The 24,975-nt window shown below is 31.7% G+C and overlaps 1 protein-coding gene across 3 annotated transcripts in view; it reads right to left on the bottom strand.

Annotated features, from left to right (window-relative positions):
- Positions 1-10,076: 10,076 nt before the first annotated feature.
- LOC119076665 (dendritic arbor reduction protein 1) overlaps positions 10,077-24,975 on the bottom strand; it is a 62,352-nt gene continuing 47,453 nt past the window's right edge. For all 3 annotated transcript variants that reach the window (XM_037183562.1, XM_037183578.1, XM_037183570.1), the window contains 2 exons: positions 23,234-23,293; positions 10,077-10,925 (listed from right to left, as the gene is read on the bottom strand). In XM_037183562.1, coding sequence (XP_037039457.1) covers positions 10,738-10,925; positions 23,234-23,293 — 248 coding nt within the window. In that variant the 3' untranslated portion in view covers positions 10,077-10,737. The remainder of the gene's footprint in view (positions 10,926-23,233; positions 23,294-24,975) is intronic.

The raw sequence follows: 24,975 nt of genomic DNA, 5'->3' as shown, positions 1-24,975 counted from the left end.
TGATGTTATATAAAATACAATGCAAATCGTAATTTTGTGTAAAATGTGATTGAATATTACAGAAAGACCTACAGGGATGACTGGGGAATATGGTTTACAATTTTATGAGTTTTCATTTCTTTTTTGGTTTTCAATTAAAATGTTGCGTTCACTGATTCGAAACTCGTTTCCTTTACTGATACTATATTATATCTACCAAATATGGAACTAGGTCTGTAAGGTAAATTATTGTCGATTTGTTTTTGACCATCATATCTTTATCATGATCATTGTGTGCCGTGTATTCGGAAAGTTTTGTTAAGAAATCATTGAAGGTAATAAGGAAACAATTTCTCCTTCTCGTTTAGCATTAAAAATTGCTCAATTTTTTTTTTTAAATAAGGCTTGGAACAGGTTAGGACAACCTGAATTTTACCTTATTAAATCTGAAATCGGATTAAATTAATTTTGACCTGATCTTAATGATCAGGAGCCAGAATCTGTGACCAATTTGTATGGAAATTAATTTTACGTGATACGGCAATGCAAATTGGCGCTTCACTCATATGAAACGGAAATCACTGTACGTACGAGGTTCTAAATTTGTATTTTGACGAGTGGGAATACAGCCCTCCCATAATGATAAAAAATGAATGGAAATGTGATGAAAAAACGTTAAATGTTAAAATTTTCTGCCCTTTGTTACGTCAAAATAAAAATTTGGAACTTCGGACGTTATGAACTAAAACTTTCAGGTCCTCCTGAAACCTGACCTGGTTTGATAAATTTAGGTTCAGGTCAGGTCAGGTCAGGTTGCTTCATAGCAAAAATCTGACCTGACGTGAAATTTCCGTTCATACAATTTTTGACCGCGGTCGACAAAAACAATTTTGCTGACAACGGTTACTCCTACATAAAATCTTACTTACACTTACTTCAACTCGTTCCAATCAATAAGAATATACGCTAAGAACTTTGAAAGTAAGAAAAAAATCGTATTTCGTATTACAACCACCTATTACGAAGTGTTGTTTATTATTCATCATACCGACTGCATGACGTGTCAATTAATTTGTACCAGAATCAAATCAAATCAAAACCACTTCGACCAACTGAAACTCATTAAAAAACACCAATTCACTGAATAAAAAAATAAAAATGATTACCAGCGCAAGCGGTTATTGCCTGCATTCGAAATGAAACGGCGAAACCAATTTCACATTACACACTCGAAAAATCTGTATAACTAAGCCATTAAAACGCAGTCATTAAATCTGAAACCAAAAGAATCGAATATGATAAACGTTCGTGTGCATTGCGTTTGAATGTGTCAATTAATTTTCGTTTTCTATATTTCCCATAAATCTTTGGACACAAACTTTTATTCAATAAATTGCATAAAATAAAATTTATACACACTGTCGATCATTAACATGACTTTTACGTTCCATCAATAGGTTGATTGCTCGCCGTACATTGACAACGAGTTTATTACATATATTTATCACAGCTGATACTTACTATACTACAGAAACGGGTACGACTATTGCATCTAAAATTAATTCAATTTTCTTAAAGAAATAAGTTAAGTGTGGAGTAGACCACTTGGAAAAGTCACTTCTCCGCAACAAAAGGTAAAATAGCCAAGAATTCAAAATGTGTGGCTTATACAATATACATACAATAAGAATGTGATTGAGTGTAGCATATTCTTGTGTGCATACAGTGTAACGTTGACTTTTAAATTACTCTATTTTTTAAATGATTGGAAGCAATTCTATTTCAAGGACTACTAGTTTAATGTTCACCCACACCATTCTTTATACCATTTTTTTTTCTTCCATGAAGTATCTTACCTTTTATCTATGTTCGATGGTATTATGTATTGTTGTTAATTCGTTGTTGCTGATAAATAGTCTAGCACTGGTTCAACATTTTCTAAATTAATTCTGTGGGTTATACATGATAGAAAACTGCAATACATAGTGCGGAGAAAAATACAACTTGCAAGGAAATTGTCTCATTTGTTGTCGACACCGACGACAACAATAACCAATTTCGGTAAATGAAATGTTAGCAAATTGTGTATTAAAACAAGTGAAGTAACAGATTTGGCATCAATATCTTCAATAGTTGAAGATGACTCAGGTGATTCGAATACAAGGCAGACAATAAACACAACAAACACAAAAGTTGTTGGTCGAGAACAGTGAGCAACACTAGGACTTGAGACCACAACATCTGTCTTAAGTGTCCAATCATAGCACTGTCAAGTACGACAATGTGTTGGTCCAATTCAATAGTTCCCAAGTAGCATTTCAGAAAAAATAACTTATTCGTTAGAATAACGTTGTAGCAACGTTGTCACAACGGTTTTGCAACCGTTGTTGCCCGGTTATAGTTTAACCTAGGTCAATTAACCGTTGGATAACAGTTAAACAACGAAAAAGTTAAAAATTTAAGGTAGAGCAACTATAATTTTTAACTTTTTCGTTGTTTAACGGTTATCCAACGGTTAATTGACGTAGGTTAAACTATAACCGGGCAACAACGGTTGCACAATCGTTGTGGCAACGTTGCTACAACGTTATTTTAACGAATAAGTTATTTTTTCTGAAATGCTACTTGGGAATTATTTGTTCACTGAGTAGAAAAAAATTGGAATTTCATTTCTGTGGTGTTGCCAGCGCAAAGGGCCCACGAGTCATCCGAGAAAATGAAATTTCAAACTTTTTTTTAAAGCAGCACATTTTTCACAACAAAGGCTCCCGAAGTTTGAGCTGAAGTGATAAAATGACTATTACCTATCAGCTCTTTTCTTTATTTTCTGATTCACTCTCCGGATTTCTGCATTTCCTAACTTTCTCACCGTTTTCTTTGTTTTCCTTTCGTTTGTAAACGGACTACAATATCAAGTTGTTTATAAGTGGCCTGGTATTATAATGAATGTTGAGAATATTTATTCGATCAAAACATTAAATTATGATTATAAAGTGAATTGCACGTTAATTTTTAATGATCCCGTGTGTACTTTGGTATAATTGCCGTTTTACTTTACGGGTCTTACATTACACTGACTTAAGCATGTTATACCGAGAGTATATACATTCCATTAATCATTTCCAGTGTGTGTAGCATTTCCATTTTGCCTATAGATTTTCTAATGCACCAGATGATTAGTGACCATTGTTGTTGTTGATTATGATCTTTGGTATATTAATACAGTTCCTTTAATGAGATTTAAACAAGTTGTGTTTGAACGTAATGTGAAACTATTCTGAAATGGATATATCGGGTATTTAGAATTGGATTGAAAATAAGTTGCGTTTGCTAACTTTTCGCTTCTCTCAATTTTTCACATTGTAAGTCACCTATAACACCAACACGAGTCAGATAAAGTTGCTGATCTTGTCATTGATCGCCACGATTTCCTATCGTTTTAATTGAATTCCCCCTAGTATTAGAATCGCCTATCTCGATTTTAAACGTCGAAAATTTGCTACGGAACGTTCCGTATTGCTATAAAGCTGATACACTCAATATTAGTTGCCCACTCGTTAAAATTATTATCTGTAACTAAATGTGCATCCCACAATCAATTCCCCGAAACACTTTATACTGCATAAAATAAACATTCATTGTGCATAAACCAACAATCTGCAAGAAGAATATGAAGAGAAAAAAAAAACCGTATAACTATCATCATTGGCAAACGTTGCTTTTACGCATGCAAAATTGTATGCTTTCGATGGTTGATGACAGCCAATGCATGTTATTATTATTATATATATATATATATCTCCTCAAAATTGTCTTGAATTTATGAAAAACGAATATCGTGTCGTCTTCATCATCTCGGTTTGATCGTAAAAGGAATTGTGAAACATAAGAAGTTTAGTGGACCTACTTCAAATATCATCGTCAAATTCTCCCTTCGATTGTACAAAATTGTTCAGATATACACACGTATAATTTTCGTGAATTATTTATTTTACAAATTATTGTATCCGACTTTAAGTATGTGAGCACAATAATATTGTACATTGATGCTATGGACAATCATAAAAAGTTGAGAGATTTTAGACAATTTTTTTTTTGTTGCTGTTCGTTTATAAATTCAGAATGTCGTACGTCCACAATATATTACAAAGGAAAACTTAATGACTTAATGCATGAGTATTATAAACTTATATGGTATTTAGCGGAGGCGCCGTTGGATATTATCTCGCGTAGTGTAGAATTAGTCAATTATCTCGCTTGAGTTAGTTTCTTGAAATGAATCCAAAGGGACACTGGCAGAAGAAAAATTCGCTTGTGCATACGGAATTAGAAAAGGCTCTGTCTTGTTCTATGACAAAGTAACTTCAATTTCGCTGGAACGAAAGTGTCTCAATTTGATGAATAATTCAGAATCTAAGATTTTTGTTGGGGTGGTTGGTGTATCATTATCGTTCCTTATTGGTGTTACGTTTCAACATGGTAATTCTCACGATGTTCGTTGCTGTGTGGTCTAACACCAAATTGTTTTAGTTCCACAAAAAGGAGTTTTGAAATTCGGTAAGAGACGAACTGACATTTTTTTTTTGCACATAATTGTATGTTTGGAAGTGCAAACTTGTAATTTCCTTTTCGAAATGACTCGGTAACCTATTCGGTATGGCGATGAAATCATACTTTGTTTTTCGGTAAAAACAAAAAAGAAAAAATTAAAATTGTAAAATCAGAAGAAATGAGAAAATATTTTTATAGAACATCATAAATTAACATGACGCAATTCTACGTTTGCGGTGTCAAGTCTCACGTTTTCATCTTTCTTCTTTATGGTGGCTTTCAAAAATATGTTTATTATTGTTTTGTTTAGTGATCTACACCATACATATATCTACCATACCATTTATAATATAATAATACGAACAGTGTTAGTCACAACATTTATGCTTTTTTTTTTCTTCACTTAAATAATTTTATTTATCATTTATAGCGGCACTTCGTATATATGGAAATATAAAAAAAAAACTTTTTTTTATCATTTCAAAGTTCATCACCATATTAATTAATCATCCTCCTAAATGAGGAACGCACCATAGGAAAAAAATTCGAATATTGACTGACTTTTATTTGACAGCATCTCAGCATGGAAAACGATCATTAATTGTGTCACCGAACAAATAATACACAAAATGTGGAACTTAATCTGAAAATCGTTTTTTTTTTCTTCTCTTCATCGATTTTTAATTCTCTTTCCTGTTTATTGTTATTCAAATTCTAGAAGATTTGCGCGGGTTTTCGGTTATTCGTTTATCGGTGCATTTCGACTTTAGAATTTTATTAACTTGTTTGTTGATGGTTTTTCTTATCTATTGGAGTACCGAAAAATGTAAATTTTTGTCTTTGTATTGAACGAATGATTCGTTGCAAAGATGCTAATATTTTTGAATGGAATATTTTGTGGTATCTAAGACCATTGACGAATATTCCGAAAGCGATCAGAGCCATTAGTAAACGAACCAAACATTTCGTAACTGAAGTGTGCATTCGGTATAAAGATTGTTTTCGTCTCACCTTGGACCACTGAATAAAATGATTCTGGCATTGTATCTAAGATCGACTCGATCATGTTTAGAAAAAAAAATCGTTTCTTCAAGTAAACGTTTTTTGTATTGAACTTTAAACGGCATTGTGATTGTGAAATCTGTTACTTCTTTTGTTTTAAGTGTGATTCTATGTTCGATCTCATTCTTCATTGGTTTTAACAGTATTCTAACTATTAAAAAAACACACCAGGCCTAACTTTTCACAGACGGCAGACATATCAGCAGTTTACCTACAGGATCTATTACTTCATTTACTCAAAATATTCTTAAGAGGCTTTCACAGCTTAATTCTTTTTTTTTTGCGCCGCTGTCCGAAACAGCTGACTTTTCAGCATGAGCTCGTAGAATGCTACAAAGTGTTTCGGCATTTCCCGTTCACATTGTAAACAGACTGATAATATATTTCGAGTATTAAACTACTTGCATACTCGGGACACATTATGTCGATTAATTATATTTGCAATGCTACACATTTGCTTCTCGTATATTATTCAAATTGACATTTCGACTTATTTATTGGCATCGTAATCACTTTGCTCGCTTTCAAGTGTAGGAAATAAATGAAGGCAATTCGAACTAGTCCCCGATAAAAGAGCAAAAATTATTTCTGATATTCATAATTAACGACATGAATCAATGCCTACAGCAAAATGATTTATTCGAAGATTTTGTTAATTTCTTGACTACTGGTGAACATTCTTTGCGATGCCAGCCTGAATGACTACCAGCAAAATCTAGTTTATTCAAGAACTTAATTGTGCGAATTGTTTGATGAGAACTTGATTGGCTGAATGAACTTCTGTGCGTAGATTGAATAGGAAGTATACAAAATACAAAATAAAACGATGAATTCATGAATGGATCTACCTCATGCATGTAATTAGATACAATTCAAGCAACGACCAACGATGACCAAATACACGATAAAAAAAAAAAAAAAACAAAACAAGAGAAAGAGGACAGCAGATTCAATAGCAAATTGGATGAATATGCTTAAGAATAAGGAAGTAATGCTTGATGAAACTATTCACATTTCAATTTTCCCTCAATATTAACTGGATACAAAAAGTGTAACCTCAGTTTTTCCGTTAAACTAAAATGAGCGTTTGTGTACCTATGAATCCTTATGCGTCCACAGAAGTAATTCCAAAATTGTTACCCTCATACCCGAGTTTACATTTTATATTGAACATCATGATTATGATCAGCATACCTTTTTAGGAACGGCAAACGTACCGCGGTTTGTGCAAAGTATTTTTCAGTGTTTGATGTAAAATCTTTTACTTCATTAGATTTACCACACACTTGTCTATATAAGAGAACACCAGCCATCAACCATCTTTTGTTTTGGTTGCCTTTGACGGATCTCGTGAATCTCACATTACCATTTTCCCTTAATATTGGCTGGATACAAAAAGACTAACGCTAGATGTTCTTTTAAAGTAAAATGATCGTTTGTGCACCTATGAATCCTTATGAGTACACGAAATTAATCCCAAAATTGTTACCCTCATACCCGAGTTTGCATTTTATAAGTACCGTAATGGTGATGATCAACTTATCTTTTTAGGAACGGCAAACATACCACGGTACCATCAATGAATCTTCTACTTCATTAGATTTAGACCACTCTTGGCTATATACGATAACCCCAGCCATCAAAAATCGTTTGGTTATCTTTGTCGATTAGTTGTTTCTGTAAGGAATCTTGACCATGCCCTTGCTGAGTTCTAAATGTCTGTGTGGCGGAAATAGAAACACGAAAGCTGTAAATTTATTGAACAATTTTTTGTTATATTTTGCTTTTCATTGGAATTTTCGTAAATATTTGTTTTTGTTTATTTTTCACAAGAGATTATAATGTTTTTTATAAAGAAGAACAAAACTTATTTAAATTTACAAAACACACATTGAATTCTCATTCACTATTAAATCAATACTGGAAAGGACACATCTATAATTTAAAAAAATATTTTCAATTGCATAGGACATAATTGTTATACAATTTGTTTTGTTGAAATTAAAAATTAAAAGGAAAGAAATTTATATTTTTGATGGTGTTTTGATTAAGATTTATGCTCTCGTTAACACTATATAATTGATAAAAATTTAAATTTATCAGAATTTACAATACTTTTCAAGAAAAAAAACTCCTTATTTGGCTACACAAATATTACATTATATAGGTTTTTTGTTAAATATATGCATAAAAAATACGGGGAAAAAATTTAAACAAAAAAATTTTTCTTTTAAACGAACTTAACGATAAAATAATACTTTTTATTTCAATTTTATTATTATTTTGTGATATAAAAATTACAACTTAATGGCAACTAAGAACACGTTTTTTGCTGTTTTTTATAAAAAGTTTTAACGAAAAATTAAAAAGACCTAACGTAAGATAAAAATAAAAATTGCGACGTTAGTTTTATTTTAAAATAAACAAACTCTACACTCACACTTGGGTGTCTTTTATGTAAAAAAAAAATAAATAAAAAAATTATAAAATAAATTTCACGAAATATGCGAATTTTGAAATAAATTACATTTTAATTATTAATTATGTTCAATTTTATATTCAATTTAATTATGCTTATTAACTATAAATAACCTACAGATTTTAATAGTTACGTTTAAATAACTATATTCCGTTTTTATTCATTTTAAATTTTTTTATATTTTCTTTTCAATTTTCATTTATTAAATTTGAGACTTTAAGTTAAAATAGCTTGGTAACCATTTTTGCTTCGTTTCATTCAAAACTGTTAAACTACATCGTTCAGTATTATACATTTTATGCGAATAAAAGTGCAATTGAATGTGTGAAAAAAGGAAAACTTCGAAGCTGTGACAAATCAAATATCTATATTTTTGCTGAGGAAACGTAATGGTTCTATGGACGGATTTGAAATGGCAGGTATGTACAATAGACAGTGTGCGCAAATGTCTTATAAGTAATAAGTCAACTAATAAGATGGAAATTACAAGTCATATCTTCATACAAGAAGTTCTGCAATATTACTTACTAGCACTGTCACCCGGGCTTTCGGTTTTATTGTATAGATAAATTCCAACTTATAAGTTGACTTATAAATTATACGTTATTAGCGCAAACTGTATAATATGTGGACTTATAGAGTTTGTGTTTTAATATTTTGAGGGTATGTCAGAAGCCGAATCAAATCAAATCTTAGAAGAAATTGAGAAAATCTCATAATTTATGGAATGTATTACTCCTTTTGATCTATTAATTTTGAAGATGAGAAATCGGTTACTTCAATTCTTTCATCATGGATTTGTCTACAAAAGACCGCATAAGACTGTTCTAATCGTTTATTAGACCCGTACGAAGTACTGGGGTCTTATAGGTTTACGCATACGTTTGTAACACGTCGAATTGGACTCCCTGAGTAAGGGGAAACCTATTGTGGTTGTCCAGAGATGCCAAATCAGCAAGAAAAAAAATGTCCGTCTGTCCGTCTGTCTGTCTGCACGATAACTTGAGTAAAACGCATCCGATTTTGAAAATTCTTTTTTTCCCCGTTTGGTAATGTCAAAAGACAGGCTAAGTTCGAAGAAGAGTGATTTTGGATCGACCCCTCCTGAGCTGGGCCCAATAAGTGCTTTACGGTTTTTCGAAGATATCTCCGGACATTTAAACGCTATACTCGTAAATGATACATCGAATGAAAGATATTTACTATACCGATCGACAAAAAAGAAGTTTATGGAAATCGGATGACCGACTTGTGAGTTAGACCCCTTGGTGTGAAACAGGCACAGGGCGGCAAGCAGTTTTTGCTTGTAGGTCGGCCAAATTTGAACATATTTCGTTCGTTTTAGCTTTATTAGATCGGTATTGACCGTACCAATCAGGGAAAAAAAAGTTTATGAAATTATGTTCTCCGGAGCGTGAGCTAGGTCTCTTGGAGTGAGCTCTTATCTGGCTACTCGGCCGTACAGTGAACGTGGAGTATTTTGTCAATATCTCGAGTAAATTTTGACCGAATTTCATGAATTTTTTTTTGTTTGAAAGGTATTAACGAATGTAAAGCGTCGGTACTATTTTCGGTTTCCTAACAAAATGGCTGGCGGCGGCCATATTGGATTAACATGGAAATAATGTGTTAAGTGTGAGGGGTTTCAGGGATTCCATATATGGACATCTATATATACCTATATACAGCTATATTGAGCTATATACAGACATATAGAGCTATATAATAGCATATTCCTCTGTGAAATGTTTATTTACAGTGAAATATAGGTAAATATAGCGGTATATAGCTGTTTAAATAGGAGTTTATGAAATTTGACTTCGTACGGGGCTGTCTATATTGCCTCCGGCAATTTAATTGTATATGATAACAAGGCTAAGAGTGGATAATGTAAGTGATTTAAAAGGAAGAATAGTTTTTCAGCGGAGAAGAAAATGAAGTAAGAGAAATGAAGAGTTTCACATTAAAGGCTTTTGATACGAATAGGTGTTTCGTACGGGTCGGCGTTAGCTATGTTTTTTTGTCTTCATTGTCGATAATTGATGAGAAATTTGAAAATTTCAGGCTTGTAATCTTTAACCGGATGCCTTTGAGGAATCATGCTAGTTTTAATTTGTATATTGCAACGGATTAGTGACGAACCAAATATATATTTTTTTAAACTGAAACCTGGAACCACTAACAAACTAGTATATTTGTGCACAATAAATAAATAAATAAATAGAAAGAGAAACAAGAAGATAGAATAATTTCTCAACGAAGCAACATAATCAATCGAGAGAGTACAAAATCTTTGCTCTCAATAACTCATGTCCAATGAGTCATAAAACGGATTTGTCTCAGGCGCGAAAATAGATTTAGGTTTTGTCGCAATTGCTAGGTGTAGCTAAGTTTGTTTAATTGTTTTCCATTTTCTTTACGATTTAATACGAAAATATCTTGTCAATAGTGCTGTATAGTCGTTTCAATATAATTTATTTACAGAGAGATTGTTTTTTTTTGTCATATTGTTGAAATTGTAAATGCTAAATTCCTATATATAAATTCAAAACTTATTTGGTTATCTCATAAACCTAATATGCCTTATACAGCGTCATTGGAATATATTTATTGTAAAATGTAGAAACAAAAAGAAGAAAAAAAAATTAACAAAAAACAAAATTTCTTTACTTATTTTTGGGTAAATGTCGTTTCATGTGCAACGCTAAATGATCACTCCGTGCAAAACTACGATCGCAAACAATGCACTTAAATGGCTTAGCGCCAGTATGTTTACGATAATGCCGTGTCAATTCATCTGAGCGTGCAAATCTCCATTCACAATCCGGCCATTGACATGTATATGGTTTCTCGCCTGTAAAATAAATAGAATTTCGAATATTAATTTACGTGGTAGCGATTGTTGATTCAATTCAGCAAAACTTTAATAATTTGGTCAGTTTAAATCATAAGATTTTAGAGATTTCAAGATGTGATTTCTGGATGTGACGTTCCTTAATGAACCCAAAATAACTAAGGAGTCAAGGTGGAACCTTGACCAAGGTTCATTAGCGGAAGTTGATGTTAATATTATTATTGATTGTAAAACTAGGTCTTAAATGTGAGCTTTTTTATCCGTGAAAATTCTTAATTGAATACGATTTTCAATTCAAAATTAAACAGCTCACAGCCTTTCTCAGGCCACTGACACTGCATTAGCTTCTTGTTGCCATTAAAATATTATTGTAAATAATTATTGTGTGACTGTTTGCCTACTAAAATTCCTACATGAATAGGTAGTAATGATCAATGTTTTTAAGTACTCAAATGATCGTTAAGAGGATTAGGAAACTATGAAAATTTGTTTATACTCTCATTGCCATATACACTCACATCTATATGTACATTGTACTATATTTATAATAAACCATAAACATTGTCCATTTGACTGTTAAAAAACATAATATTTTTGAGTAAAATTTATCACCAATATGGCCTCAAATTCATTTAGATATAAATCGTTTTTCTTTGCATAAAATACGTGTCACTTCGGACCCGACAATAAATGCGAGTAATGCTTGTTCCACTTTTGAACTGTAAGCCGTTTACTTATTGAATTTGAATAAACATACTGTAGTACTTGAATACCACACAAAATTTATATGATAATAGAAGGTAATTGTACTTTTTCTATTTCTTGACCACAAAATTGCATTTCTTGAATTCTCAAGTAAGTTTGCAATTGTTTGGTGTCATGTATTAATAGCCAAGTAGTTTTATGTGTGCTAAAGTTTATTTGAGGTAATAATTATTAGCGCGACAGGATTTTTTTATTTGTGTTATTACACATGGTATGTGAACGTTTATATTTGAATATAACTGCGGTGTGAGGAATTTTCATTAAACATGCGGTTTGCAAATGTTGGCTTTTGTGCGAGGCAATCTTTGTCTCTAGTGTGCAACTAAAAGGTTATTCTAAATTTTTTACGTCTATTTTACTATTGATCATTTCAACATTAGATGATGCTGGTACCAATGGCACCTATTGGTAAGTACCAATTATTTGAAAAACTTTTTTGGACTTGTAACGAAATGGTCACATACTTTTCAGCACTTGTATCGAAATGAAAGACATTTGGGTTAACTGCATTCCGATCTTGTTTTTTAGCGTTTCTCTATTGTATTTGTCAATTGCAAAATATGTTGTGTGCACCAAGGTCATTTGTTGGTAAAATTTTTTAACGAATTTACCAAAATCTATTAAAATTCACCGAAAATTCGAATAAGATAAATTCGATAAACTCAGTAAATATTTGGTAAATTTTGGTAAATAAATTTACCAATTAGAGACCCTGCCGCACATCGTTGCATAAGGTGATATTAATAGCACACGTCCTATATTTTGGAATAGAACTAGCAACAGATTCTCATCGGACTATTATTCATGAATGGATCCGATTCCCCATAATATTTATGTCCTTGTTAGTTTGACCCTTAATACCATTAAGGCTCCGCTAATTTATCCAACATAGACACGACAAAATTGTTTCATTTCTCGTATCTAATTAATTCCATAGCTGAATACTGTTCATTGAAATAAAATCTGAAATCTGAAGTGATAGTGAAAATTTTAAAAGAGCAATTACATCCGTTCAATGTCAATCACGACTGAGTATATGTATGCACGGTATATACTTAAAGTCTTGAAGCACATTCTAAAACCCAGTCTTCATTATCGTTCCATTATTCCATCGCAACATAAAATTATGCTTCAAAATGCCAAATTAAATGACCATAAAAACATCATCATATAACATTCTAATACACAAAATGTTATAATCTTAAGGAAATGATTGATTACATGATTCAATTGGTTTAATAATATTTTAAAATACAAAATTACACGTTACACAGCAAGAGCAAACACTTAAAAATGGTTTGGAAAAAAGCGATCATGGAAAAATGAATAATTTGATTGTTGATAACATAATTTTCTTGTTAACTCACTTAAAGTTATAAATCGAAGGCATTTTATAATGTAAACATCGTGATTATCATTTAGTTTAAGATTTTATTAGCGGTGCGGTGCTTTTTGTCTATATATATGCTGGACAACTCGGTCATAACGAATTAAAAGAGCAGAGAAACAAGAAGTGGAGTGTGCTGTTTACAACAATGTTGATAAGCGATTTTATTACCGAAATTTGAAATCAATGGTTCACGGATCGTTAATTTTTTCTAGCGATCGATGAGGACTATAAGGTTTCTTTTTGATGAATCTGCAATGCGTCAAGCAACTCTTCACACAGTTTCAACCTCGTCATATATAGCTCAATATGTGTGTGTTGTAAACAAATGAAGTAATAGATTTCATTTCAACTTAGAACTTAGATGCAATCAAGCAATGTATTCTTTATCTATTCTATGCTTGTCGTCTTATCGATTATATGCTTGTCATCTGTGAAAGGTTTATCTACTTCATAAGTATTGTTACAACTGAACATAATTATTGAGGAAATTATCCCGTTGATACACCCTTGAACTACCCCGAGTGTTCAAGGATTTCCGTGGCCATTATTTCTTAAATATTTTTATAAAATCCATATAATTGAAGATCAAGTTTATTTCGCTTTATTGATCGATCGATACAGATACAGATACATACAGTACAAAACGCGGTAAATTGTAACGTGTATTGAAATACACGAATAATACAAAAATTCATTATTTTCACATAATGGAAATTCATTTAATATTACTTTGATCTTTTACCACATGCGGAATGTGGATATCCTCGATAGTTTTCGGTATCGATGGTATTATACCATTAATGTTAAAGTCAATTTTAAAACAGCCGCCAGAGTAACTCGTATTATAATGTGAAACACCAGGCACCTTTCACAATTCAAATTTTGATTCTATTTCTTTGCGTTGGTGAATATTTATATTGATCGAATATCGATGTGCATATATATATACCAACCAACCAACCATATTATAAAATACATGACGCTCTCCGTGTGTATTATATTATATTAACCTATGCTTCACCATTCTACACATATATTGGATTGATCGTTTTATTTTGTATGTGACTTTATTTATGTCTATTAGCCAAAGTGCGAGACAAATATTTAAATTGATTTACATATAAAGAAGTAAAGAAGGATTTCAACAGCAATTTTGCATTTATATTGGAAAAGTCTATTGACAAACTGTTAGAAAATGGTTTTTAGCTGCGAACATTTTTTGTTTTGAATGGATCAACGTGACTCAATCGTTCCGTATGTTTATGGGATTTTTATTAAATTATATGTAGATTGGTAAAATAAATTAAAATTGAAGGTATTTATGCGACCGGTTAATAGACTGAATTAATGTATTAGAATTGTTGCTTTTACGTAAATTATGACGATGGAAAAAATGTGTTGTAACAAGCAACACAGATCATGTTGGAGCATGACTAATTTGAAAATCACTTTTATAATTACCATTTCCATGTCTGATGAAAATAAATTTTCTCTGTATTTATCTGAATTTTGAATGTTATTATATGCATGAAGTGTGATATCTTGGTGAGAAGTGGGCTTTTTCATTCTATCTTTTTTAATGACCAAGTCTACGGCAGTGACAGTGTATTAGGTCCTTTCTTCGACGTTTCAAAAATTAAAATTCTCGTTCCTGGTTTATTTCACTCTGGCGTGCTTACTGGTTTATTTTGATGTTCGAACGTCACATCATAAATAACTATAGGAACAATCATGACGCAAATTGAAATATTTTGTGTAATAACTGGAATCTGCAAGTTCATTGTTGTTGAACAGGTTTTTTTTATTTAAAAAAACTTTAGGCAAGAAATATAACTATCTAATAATAGACAATGTAGTAGGTGTTCTGCCTAAGTTATCTATAAGTCTCCTTTTGAAAATGAAAAATGCTTCATCGCGTCATAATTTTTGAATTCTACCACATCACCATATTTCAAAACACAAGTGTCTGTAAACTTTAGAGATCGATTGCACACAACTACCAGAAGCGTAAGAGGCACTTTATTATTCAAAGTCAACAATGTGTGCATCAAGATGAAAACTTCAGCGGAAGCTCTGCTCGTATAGTTTATCGTAAGAAATAAACGATTGTGGAGCATATAATATTTATACTGCACCAAACGCATTATTAAATGAAAATGAATAAATTCTGATCAAATTATTAATATTACAGTTTAATGCCATTAAATAATAATAAAAATCTGATTTTTATTTAAAATGTCACAACCAATAAAAAGCCATAAATTATGTTCAAATAAAAATAATCGAAAAAAAACGCTTCTGGACTAATGCACAGAAAAAAAGAAAAAAAATGGAGAAAAAGAAAAAAAATCATTTTTATAATAAACATCACAGAAGAAACCCTGAATAGCATTAAAAATATAATTTTATTATTCAAATTTTTTAATAAAACTTTTCAGAATCGCTCGTTTATTTATTAAATCCTCTAATTTACAATGACGTCTTGTGCCACCTATGGTTAAAAAAATCTTGAATAGTAGCAAGTTCTTGTACAATAAATAAATATGAATAAAAATATGAAAATATCTCCAACGACCAAGTCCAATATATAATGTTCATAAAAATTACAGAATTCTACACTTGCTCTTGATGCAATGCATTTAATGCGTTGGATTCGAAATCGTAATAGATCTCTTTCGAAACTGTTGGGCCAACAGTGTTGGTACACAGTATTTATAGACAACTTCACTCGCTATTGAAAAAGTGATTTAAAAGAGATTGAAGACCAGAACTCTAACCTGATATAAGATTTCAGCTTTGACCGAACTTGACTTGACCTGTTTTCGATTTTGGGTTCCTGAATTGCTTATATACCCGAACATGAACGTCTACTTTTAGGTCCTGAACCTGGAAATTTGTGATTTTTTATTCAAAAATCTTAAGTTACCCGAACCTGACTGGAAATTTCAGGTTCACGTCAGGTTTGGGTCAAACCCGAAAGTAAAAATTCAGGTCGAACCAATTCAGGTCCGGCCCGAACTGGCCTCGAATTCTCCCGTTGCTTCTTTGTATTTCATCCAAAATATTTGAATTTGAATTTTCCTATAATAACAGAACACCATCCGCTTATTTCTGCCGTCATTGCTGTCTACAGATCTACGCTTGTCAAACGTTAAAGCTATTGAAGCAATTTTAATGGATCTAACGATCGCCTAATGAAGGAAAATAAGTTCGTCCAATTGCTATCCGTCAATTTATTTTAATATATTTTCCGAAACGAAAGTAAATGAAATTCCAATTAGATCGCACGTGTTATTCGGTTGTAGAAAAACTGATCACGACAGCATGGTTACCATAATATATACGCACTCATAATAAACCCCCATATTAGAACCAGTTTAACGGGTCAGCACGCGTCTTGTTTTTTCTCGATTTTTTTTTATTATTTTCTTTTCCATATGATCGTACAATACTCCACAATTTATGTGTTTCTTTCCTGAAGCGATTAAGGCAAAGAATATAAGAACACTTACAAAACCGACCAAGAACATATTTTAACACTCACACAAGTGGCCAATAAATTAATTCTATTATACTGTAAGTGAAAATGGTTTTAAAAATATATTGAGTATAAAAGTAGTTCCATGAAATATCAACTAGGCTTAATACTAGACTTAATGTTGATCGTGTAAAATGTATGGACGGATACATGAGAAATAGAATCAGAATAAAATACAAGCTTTGATATAGCAATGTTTCTGTATACATAAGTGCCGAAGAGGAAGAGGTATATATTATACACTTTAATGATACATCTCGATGCAACAAATTTGTATATATAGTATAGCGAGACTCTTTGTCAATGAAAGCTACACAAGAAGAAAACATGAATGAACGATGTGAATGAAAAAAAAAAATGAAAATAAATTATAGGTGTAGCTTATACGTTTTTAAAACAACCAGACACGGCAGATCCGATGAAATTGATTGAAATAAGTTACGCACAAGATTTACGTTATATGTGGCTGTAGTCACCAGTTGAATGGATGCAGCACGAAATTTCTGTTTGTTGTATCGAAGTGAAATTCGCTTGCTTTTGCAACATTTTAGCTAATAACAATTCGGTATTCATTTCGCAATATAATCAATACCGATCGTCTTTTTCCTATTATAAAATTACAATGAAAATAATTAGAATTAGAGTATGTAAGCCGTGGTACAACATACACACAATACACAGCCACACTGTGCTTATGAATTTTATGCTTACAGTTGTTTAGTTTGACATATGCTATTTAAAGGTAATCAATACTCATGTAACGATGAGGCAATTATCATAAATCATAGAGTACGGCAGAGTGTGTTGACTGTTTATATGCTGTGTACTTGAACTCGATTTAACGTTCCTGCAACTGTAATATTAAACTGCAACTAAACAACACGGTACGCTAACGCGGCTATTAAATAATAAGTGGATTGTTTAGCTACAAAGGTTAATCACTGCAGGCAGTCAGTATTTATAAAATGCATTCCGACTCTGGCATTGATGACCATGTATGGTATACACAGAGAGATATTTCTTTCATCTGTCCTAATATTCGCTGTTCCTCAATCGAAATATTATTGTCATTATGAAAAACTGTTTTCGTTTTCAAAGGAAAGCATCGATGGGTCTGAGTGCAATTACTCGAAATTATTTACAATTTTATGTCGCCACAAACTGCTTAGGTAATCGACCCTTCGATAAGTTACAAGTCGTCGCATTCGCTTTGCACTGACAATATACAAGCGCACAAGGTAATACAACATTCGATGCTCATTGACAGAAAGCAATGAAGCTTACCGGATACAAGACGCCTACATGCAAAATCCTCACTGTAGTTAGAAGTTGTGAGCATGTAAATGTTTCGGTTGTGATTTGAAGGATTGTCTGGGTTAACTCCAGACGAAGGTCTATAACGTTTCAAAGCGCAAGCATAGCAGAACGATCCTGACTAGCGTGGCTTGACTGTTGGTATTTGGTCATTGCCACACATTAACCTGTTGTACGTAATGATTTTTTTTTATTTAATTTTTTCAATTTTATGTTGAATTAATGATAGCGATACCCCCTGATACAGACTCTGAACACGTACTTAAGTTGAATTTAATAACTGATTTAAGTACTTAAAATTTACTCCAACAATAAACTGGAAAAAAGAGTTACATCAATTTCTGTTTACTCAACAATTTATATTGAATAAAATTTAAATAATTTTATTATTCACTAAAAACCTGTTTGTTCCTTTGGATCGTTTTCAGGTTCAGTAAGAGATGAAAAATGTTTTTAAGAAGACGGTTGTTTTTTTCTCCGTCATTTTTATATATATACATATTCTTCGGAAGATTTGTTTATTTTAAATTAAATATATGTAAATATGTAGGACATCATCGCCGTATTATACGAGTACATAGTATGTATTTCATATAACCGGCTAAGTATACTATCTTCAAAATACAATCGTGTGGTGTTATATGTTAAGTGTTATCGAGTCTCTCTTCTCTTATTATTACTTTTTTTTTCTTCGTTTTGTTCACTTCGTCTTTTGACGTTGAATCCAATAGAAGTCAATAAGTCTGAAGTGACACACACGTTTTATGAATGGTCTTTATAGATAAATGTGCTAATGCATTTTGGCTATGTTGATTAAATGAATGAAGACGAGAAAATTTACACTTCATTGTGAATCAATGATAATTTGTTCGGTGGACAATTTTTTTTCCCTTCTTTTATTTTATTTTTATCATTACCTTACACATGTTAAAATATATGATATGCCGAGCTAAAAATAAAATCTGATGAACGATACGTTACATGCGAGGTTACATGGCAAAGGTTTACTGTTTCTTTGTACTGTGAAAATTTAAATTCGACAAGATAACCGAATTTGCTTTGCTGGAGACGTCGAGATCATTGATTAATATTTAAAAAAAAAAAAACAAATTATATTAACTCACAAGTTACAAGCAGTGTCACCGACAGTCAGATTGTTGTGGTTTGTAATTGGTTCTACAAGAATTTCGTTGAACAAATGAGAACCTAGATTTTTTCTAAATTTTGGTTACCACGCATCTAGATTCTCTTTTTTAAACTAATGACAAATACTAAACCAGAAAACATGTTGATTTTCACTCGTTTCACTGTTCTGACCCTGTAGCTGCTTAAATATTCTTAATTTTAATTGGGTTCAGTATCACAGTGAAACGGGGGACATGAAATCCTCACACTTCACTTTATTGAGTTCGATAGCCATACATACAAAGGCAATCATGCTACTATCGGACTAGCTCATCTTTTTTTAACTGATATATCAATAATTCCGAACAATAACAAGGTGATGTGTGTCCGTTTAACTTGTGGGAAAAGTAAATTTCCAATTGACAAATTCTCATATCTTATTATTGTATGGAAACTGTATGCACACAAATTAGTAACTCATCTTTTTTTATGCATAAGCATAATATTCTTCGTAGCCCACTTTAAGATAACACCATCTTATTAATTAATTTCAATATTTGAGAAAATCATTTAAAAACGAAATAAAATAAATAAATAAACAAAAGAGGAAAAAAAAAACGTTAGAGGAGCGACGTTTGGTTAGCCCTAACGATTTTTCGGACTCGGAATACAGTCTGCAAATGATCAATGAAAATTAATAACAAAATGGAACTGTTATTATGAAGTCTTTTTAATATATATTTTAAGGTTTTTAGTGTACTTGGGCCTGGGCCAAGTACTAATGTTGTGAAAACATTTTCCCATTTTTTAAATCTTCCCAAAATTCCATACATTTTTCAAAATTTTCCAAATTTTCATTTTTTTTATAAAAAATCTAGATATCTAGAAAAATGCGCGAAAATTTCAAAAAATAATGTGAAAAATGTATTTTTTTAAATGGCATCGGACTCTGTATTCTCAACAACAACTAATTTTCCAAAAAAAAGTTTTTGCCTCGTCCGACAATCAAGTATTACAATAATACAAATGTAAAACGAAAATGTAAAGAACCCATTGCGTTCGACTTTCCAAGTGTGCGTCTCTTTCGATTCAAGAAAAACTTTACAAATATGAAAAAATCTATCATTCTGCCACTTTGTCAATTGACGCTTAGTGTGGTATCGCATAGTGGTAATTGAAATTTTAAATAGAAAATTTCTGTTTAAATTAAATTCGCTAGGTTCGTTTGTTATGGTTGGCTGGATATTATGTGAAAATATGATTTTATTAAAATTTATATAAACAAAATTGAATAAAAACAGTTAGACAACGACGAAACGAAAAAAAGCAGCCGCATTATGATGGTTTCGTATAAATATATAAATATTCTGCCACACGGATATAAATGTAATTGCAATATGTTGCGATGCATGTTCCGAGGATATGGATTTTGGTTTGAGGGCGTTTTGGGTAGGTGATGCAATTTTGTTTTTACTATAAAAGATGATTTATTGTCTAGTAAATGGTTTGACTTCTTAACAAACGAGTATTACCACATATAAATGCGTCTCTGTGCTGTTGCTGTTAGTATAATAGCTTTTTACCATCTCGGGCATATTATTTAATTTATGGAAATTAACAATATCTATCATAGTTGAATTGAAATGACAACTCATTGGCTAAAATTGTAGAACGTATAAATGCATGCTTCATATACATTGTACAATACTCATATACATTGAATATGTCATGAGTCAGATGCTCATCATCTCATTAAGATGACTTAATAAGAAATCATTTTTCAAGCGGTTATATACCCAAGAGTTTGCCAATTCGTGAAAATTGTTAAGCAATATATTTGCATAAAGTGATTTCAACAAGTTTGCCAAAGAATGCAATTTCTTTTGTAAAGTCACGCATCATTCAAGAGAGAAGTAGCATATCATTTCAAAAAGGTTTTTACATTTCCAAGTGGCTTTAAGTTTGTCTTTACCATTATTCCGGTGTTATATGTATGCCAGGTAATATTTCTTTGCCTTATTATAAATGATATGTCACAAAAGAAAAGGTTTTATTTTTTTCAATTTATGCAATTTTCGTTGTAAAACACTTGACATTTTATAGTGTAATTTATGAGACACTTCGAAGTTACAATAAAAAATAATAATTGTGGAAAGGACACATGTAATTTTCGCATTTGTTTGCTTGTTGTGTACGTGATCGGATCATATATTAAATTAAGAAAAGAAGCAGAGACACGAAGTCGTTTTTATTAGCAAATGATGTAAAGGATCAAGAATCTCAAGAGGTGTTAACCGATTAACTACACAACCTCATAATGTTATTCAAATTTTAACTCAGGTTTCATTTTATAAGCAATCATAATCATTCTTGTCCACAATTTTTTTTAAACAGAATATTGCTTTGGAAAGCTTGTCACAGAAATCTCCAGATTCAAATAACCACTGACTATTAATTATAAAATGGTGGACCTCTAAGGTTTATCGTGATGTGAAAGGCGTTATAAAATTTCGCACTTTGATCAAAAGTTTCATCTGGCTAGAAATCACATCGCTGAATACAACAAAGCGATTTTATTGCAGATTGTAAATTAAAAATAAAATCATTGGCAAGCTTGTATAGCGCCGTAGGTGGATTTTTTTTACTGCATGGTCTACAAACAGACAGATTATGTCTAGATTTGACAAAGTCAATAATCAAATAAAATATTGACCTAAGAGGACATTTGTTATCGACAACGACGACCAAACTAAGCAATAATGCCTGGCTGGAGTTTTCTATATATCGAAATGTATGTCGCACCAGATGAAGTAAAAGAGTTGTATAAACGATCAAAAAATGTTTTAAACAGCAGAAGTAACAGATTTGTTGATTGTCTGGACATGTCGTACCTAAACCTTGATATTGACATTATTTTTTTAACCTAACCTGAAACCAGATTTCAAGCTGACCTGATCTTGTAAAAAATTTAAATTTAGAGCAGTTTATGAGTGTAATCTTTCGAGCTTTAGACATGTATGTAGAGCCGTTTCAAAAAGTGGCGTTGACGAGTCGTGGTGGTTAGATGGTCAAATATCTTCTTTTTACATAATCTAAAATCTTGAGATTCGTTGACAACAAAATTAGTCGCCAATCTTATCAAAGACCCATCGACACGAAACTTTCAGATTTCATCGTAAAGTGAAAATAATTTTTCATTAATATGATAATAACCTGACCCCGAAAAACGCGTATTTTTTACTGATCCGAAATTTGCACAATGAATGGAAAAGAATAAATTTCACAAATGAATATATTTAACGTACCGGTTAGGTTACACCAAGTACACAGTTAATTTTTTTTTCTTCTGTACGCACATTTGTTTCACATTGTATAAACTTGCTACTTGACGTCTTATGGACAGTCCATTCAAAGATGAAAAAAATAGAAGCAACACCAGTAACACATATATGCGTTCTTCACATATTGTATACGAACGTGAAGTAGTCGACTTTCGAATTTTATCAATATTTGTGTTAAAAAATAAATCATAAAAACTTAATGTTTAACATTTTTGACATAGCATGATTTCGTTTTTATTACATGTCTCATGTGCAGATGATTGATGGACCTGCAGATTTTGAATTTTAGTTTTTTTTTTATTATTTTTATTTTTCAAGGTACATTAGGTATGTGTATAATTATGTGCGTTAAATAAGTAAAAGATTAATTTTACAGTTCGTGTTGTAAAGTCTTTATGTGTAAGGTGAAAATATAATGGTCCATGTGAGATCTCGCTTCAATAGACATTGCCATTTATTAATAAACCTTTGGTAATTATTTCGAATCAGACTATCTCACTCGCATCGGATAAAAAAATGTTTGTGCGACATTTTTCAAATATACATTCATCGTATGCCTGGATGAGGTCAGTCAACATAAGAACCGGTTTGAGATTTTTAAATTACATTTTTCGTATTCTCAAATTTCATTCATCATTCCATCAGACTCTTAACATTTACTCACAAAAAAAAGGTTTTTTGCCACAGTTTATCTATACTTGTACGTATTCATCATTGTGCATAAATCCAGGAGAATAAGAGCAGTTAATAATACGACAAAAAAGAAATTGTTAATTCGCTTTTCGTTTGCAAATATTTTAAATTAATTTTAAGGTAAAATGAAATGAAAACCTACCTGTGTGTATCCGCTGATGGGCTTTTAGATGCGAACTTTTTGTGTACACCTTACTACAACCTGTAAAACATGAAAAATCTAAATTATTATCCGTACGTAAAAAACGTGTCAGGTAAGCTAAAGGTCAGTGAAGTACGTCTGTTGTTGTTACTTTTCTTAAGCAAATTATGTTAATAAATCTTTAGTCAACGTTCCTTAAGCAATCACTCTCCACATACTGCTGCAATTGGTTAAACAATGCGTTGTAATGTAGACTATGTTTCATAATTACTGTCAACAATTCCCGGAACGGAAATCCGACACGAATTCTTATTGTTTGTTTCGAGCCTAGTATATTTGTTTGTGATTACCATAATATACTGGTGACTTACATTTGCTCGAAATTATCGCAAAAACAGATAAACAGATATTAACATTAACCTTTGTAGACATGGCATCTGTTATCGACGACGATGGCATTAAAAATATGAGATTAGCTTTCTCCAGCATTCTGGTAAAACTAATGAGGTAAAGGATTTTGTACCCATCACTTGCTAGGTGATGCGTTAAATATTAGATATAACAGATTTGATTAGTGATGCTGGTTTAAAGATTGAACAGATCTTTAACACGATTATCATCTGAACTGAATTTTAACCTTCAAGAAACTTGAATCCTGAAGGTTATTCACTATTAAAATTGACTGTTTCAAAATTTAGTTTGTTGTTGGTTTTGAAGACGACCATCAACAAAGGAAACTGTGATCAGATTCTGTCACATCTGTTATTGATAACGACGACAAAATTAATGACAAGCTATGGGTAATATGGTCATTTATATAGTAAAATGCATATTAAAAAATTGAAGTACAAGATTTGAAATCAACAGATTAAAAATACTTTGATTGAAGGAAGTAATAGATCCGATAATAATACTTGTCATATGCTTGCCGTCTCTAACAGGTTAATTTGACACTGCTGGACGATGGCAAAGCCGTAGGTTCCGATCCGAAGTGTTATTACCACCTAAAACCTCCCATTAAAATCTCCTAAGAAAAATCTGTAACTGTTCCCATTGTTGCAGGTGAGAAAAAAACTAAACAGAAATGAAGCAATATTTGTCTTTTAGAGTAGAAAGTGATTGTTGAACATTACTAATGAAGCTAACAAGATCATACGGCTAATCATCTGTTATCAATAACGACGACAAAAATAATGACAAACTATGAGTAATATGGTCCTTCATAAAGTAAAATGCATGTTTAAAAAAATGAAGTACAAAATTTGAAATCGGTTAATACTGGTTATATGATTGCCGTGCCGTATGTAACAGGTTAAAGAAACAATACAATCCATTGGATATCTGAATTGAATCTCTGATGTCTATGGGTTGCTCCGAGTATTAAATTGGAATAGTAAGCAGAATTTAGAGAAATCTTTGATAATTATCTCAAACCTGCGTCGTATTTTGAAGTTATATTTGAAACAAAGATCGTGGATATTGTTAATCGACCATAATAACTTCACTAAAGTATCACATTTTGTTCCATTATGTAAAAGCACGGCAGCTCTCTAGCAATTGCTTACAAAATTTGGAGGCCAAAAATCGTACAGTGTCCGCTTGTAAATTTCGTTATTTTAGAAGTGTAATGAAATTTACAAGCGGACACTGTACGAATTTTGTAAACAATTTGTGTGATTTTGCTAGAAAGCTGCCTTGGTAAAAGTCGAAAAAAGACACATTAGTTATAATATCGAATACCA

This window comes from Bradysia coprophila, chromosome III (genome assembly GCF_014529535.1).
Source record: "Bradysia coprophila strain Holo2 chromosome III, BU_Bcop_v1, whole genome shotgun sequence".
Taxonomy (NCBI): domain Eukaryota; kingdom Metazoa; phylum Arthropoda; class Insecta; order Diptera; family Sciaridae; genus Bradysia; species Bradysia coprophila.
This window is presented reverse-complemented; position numbering and strand designations above follow the sequence as displayed.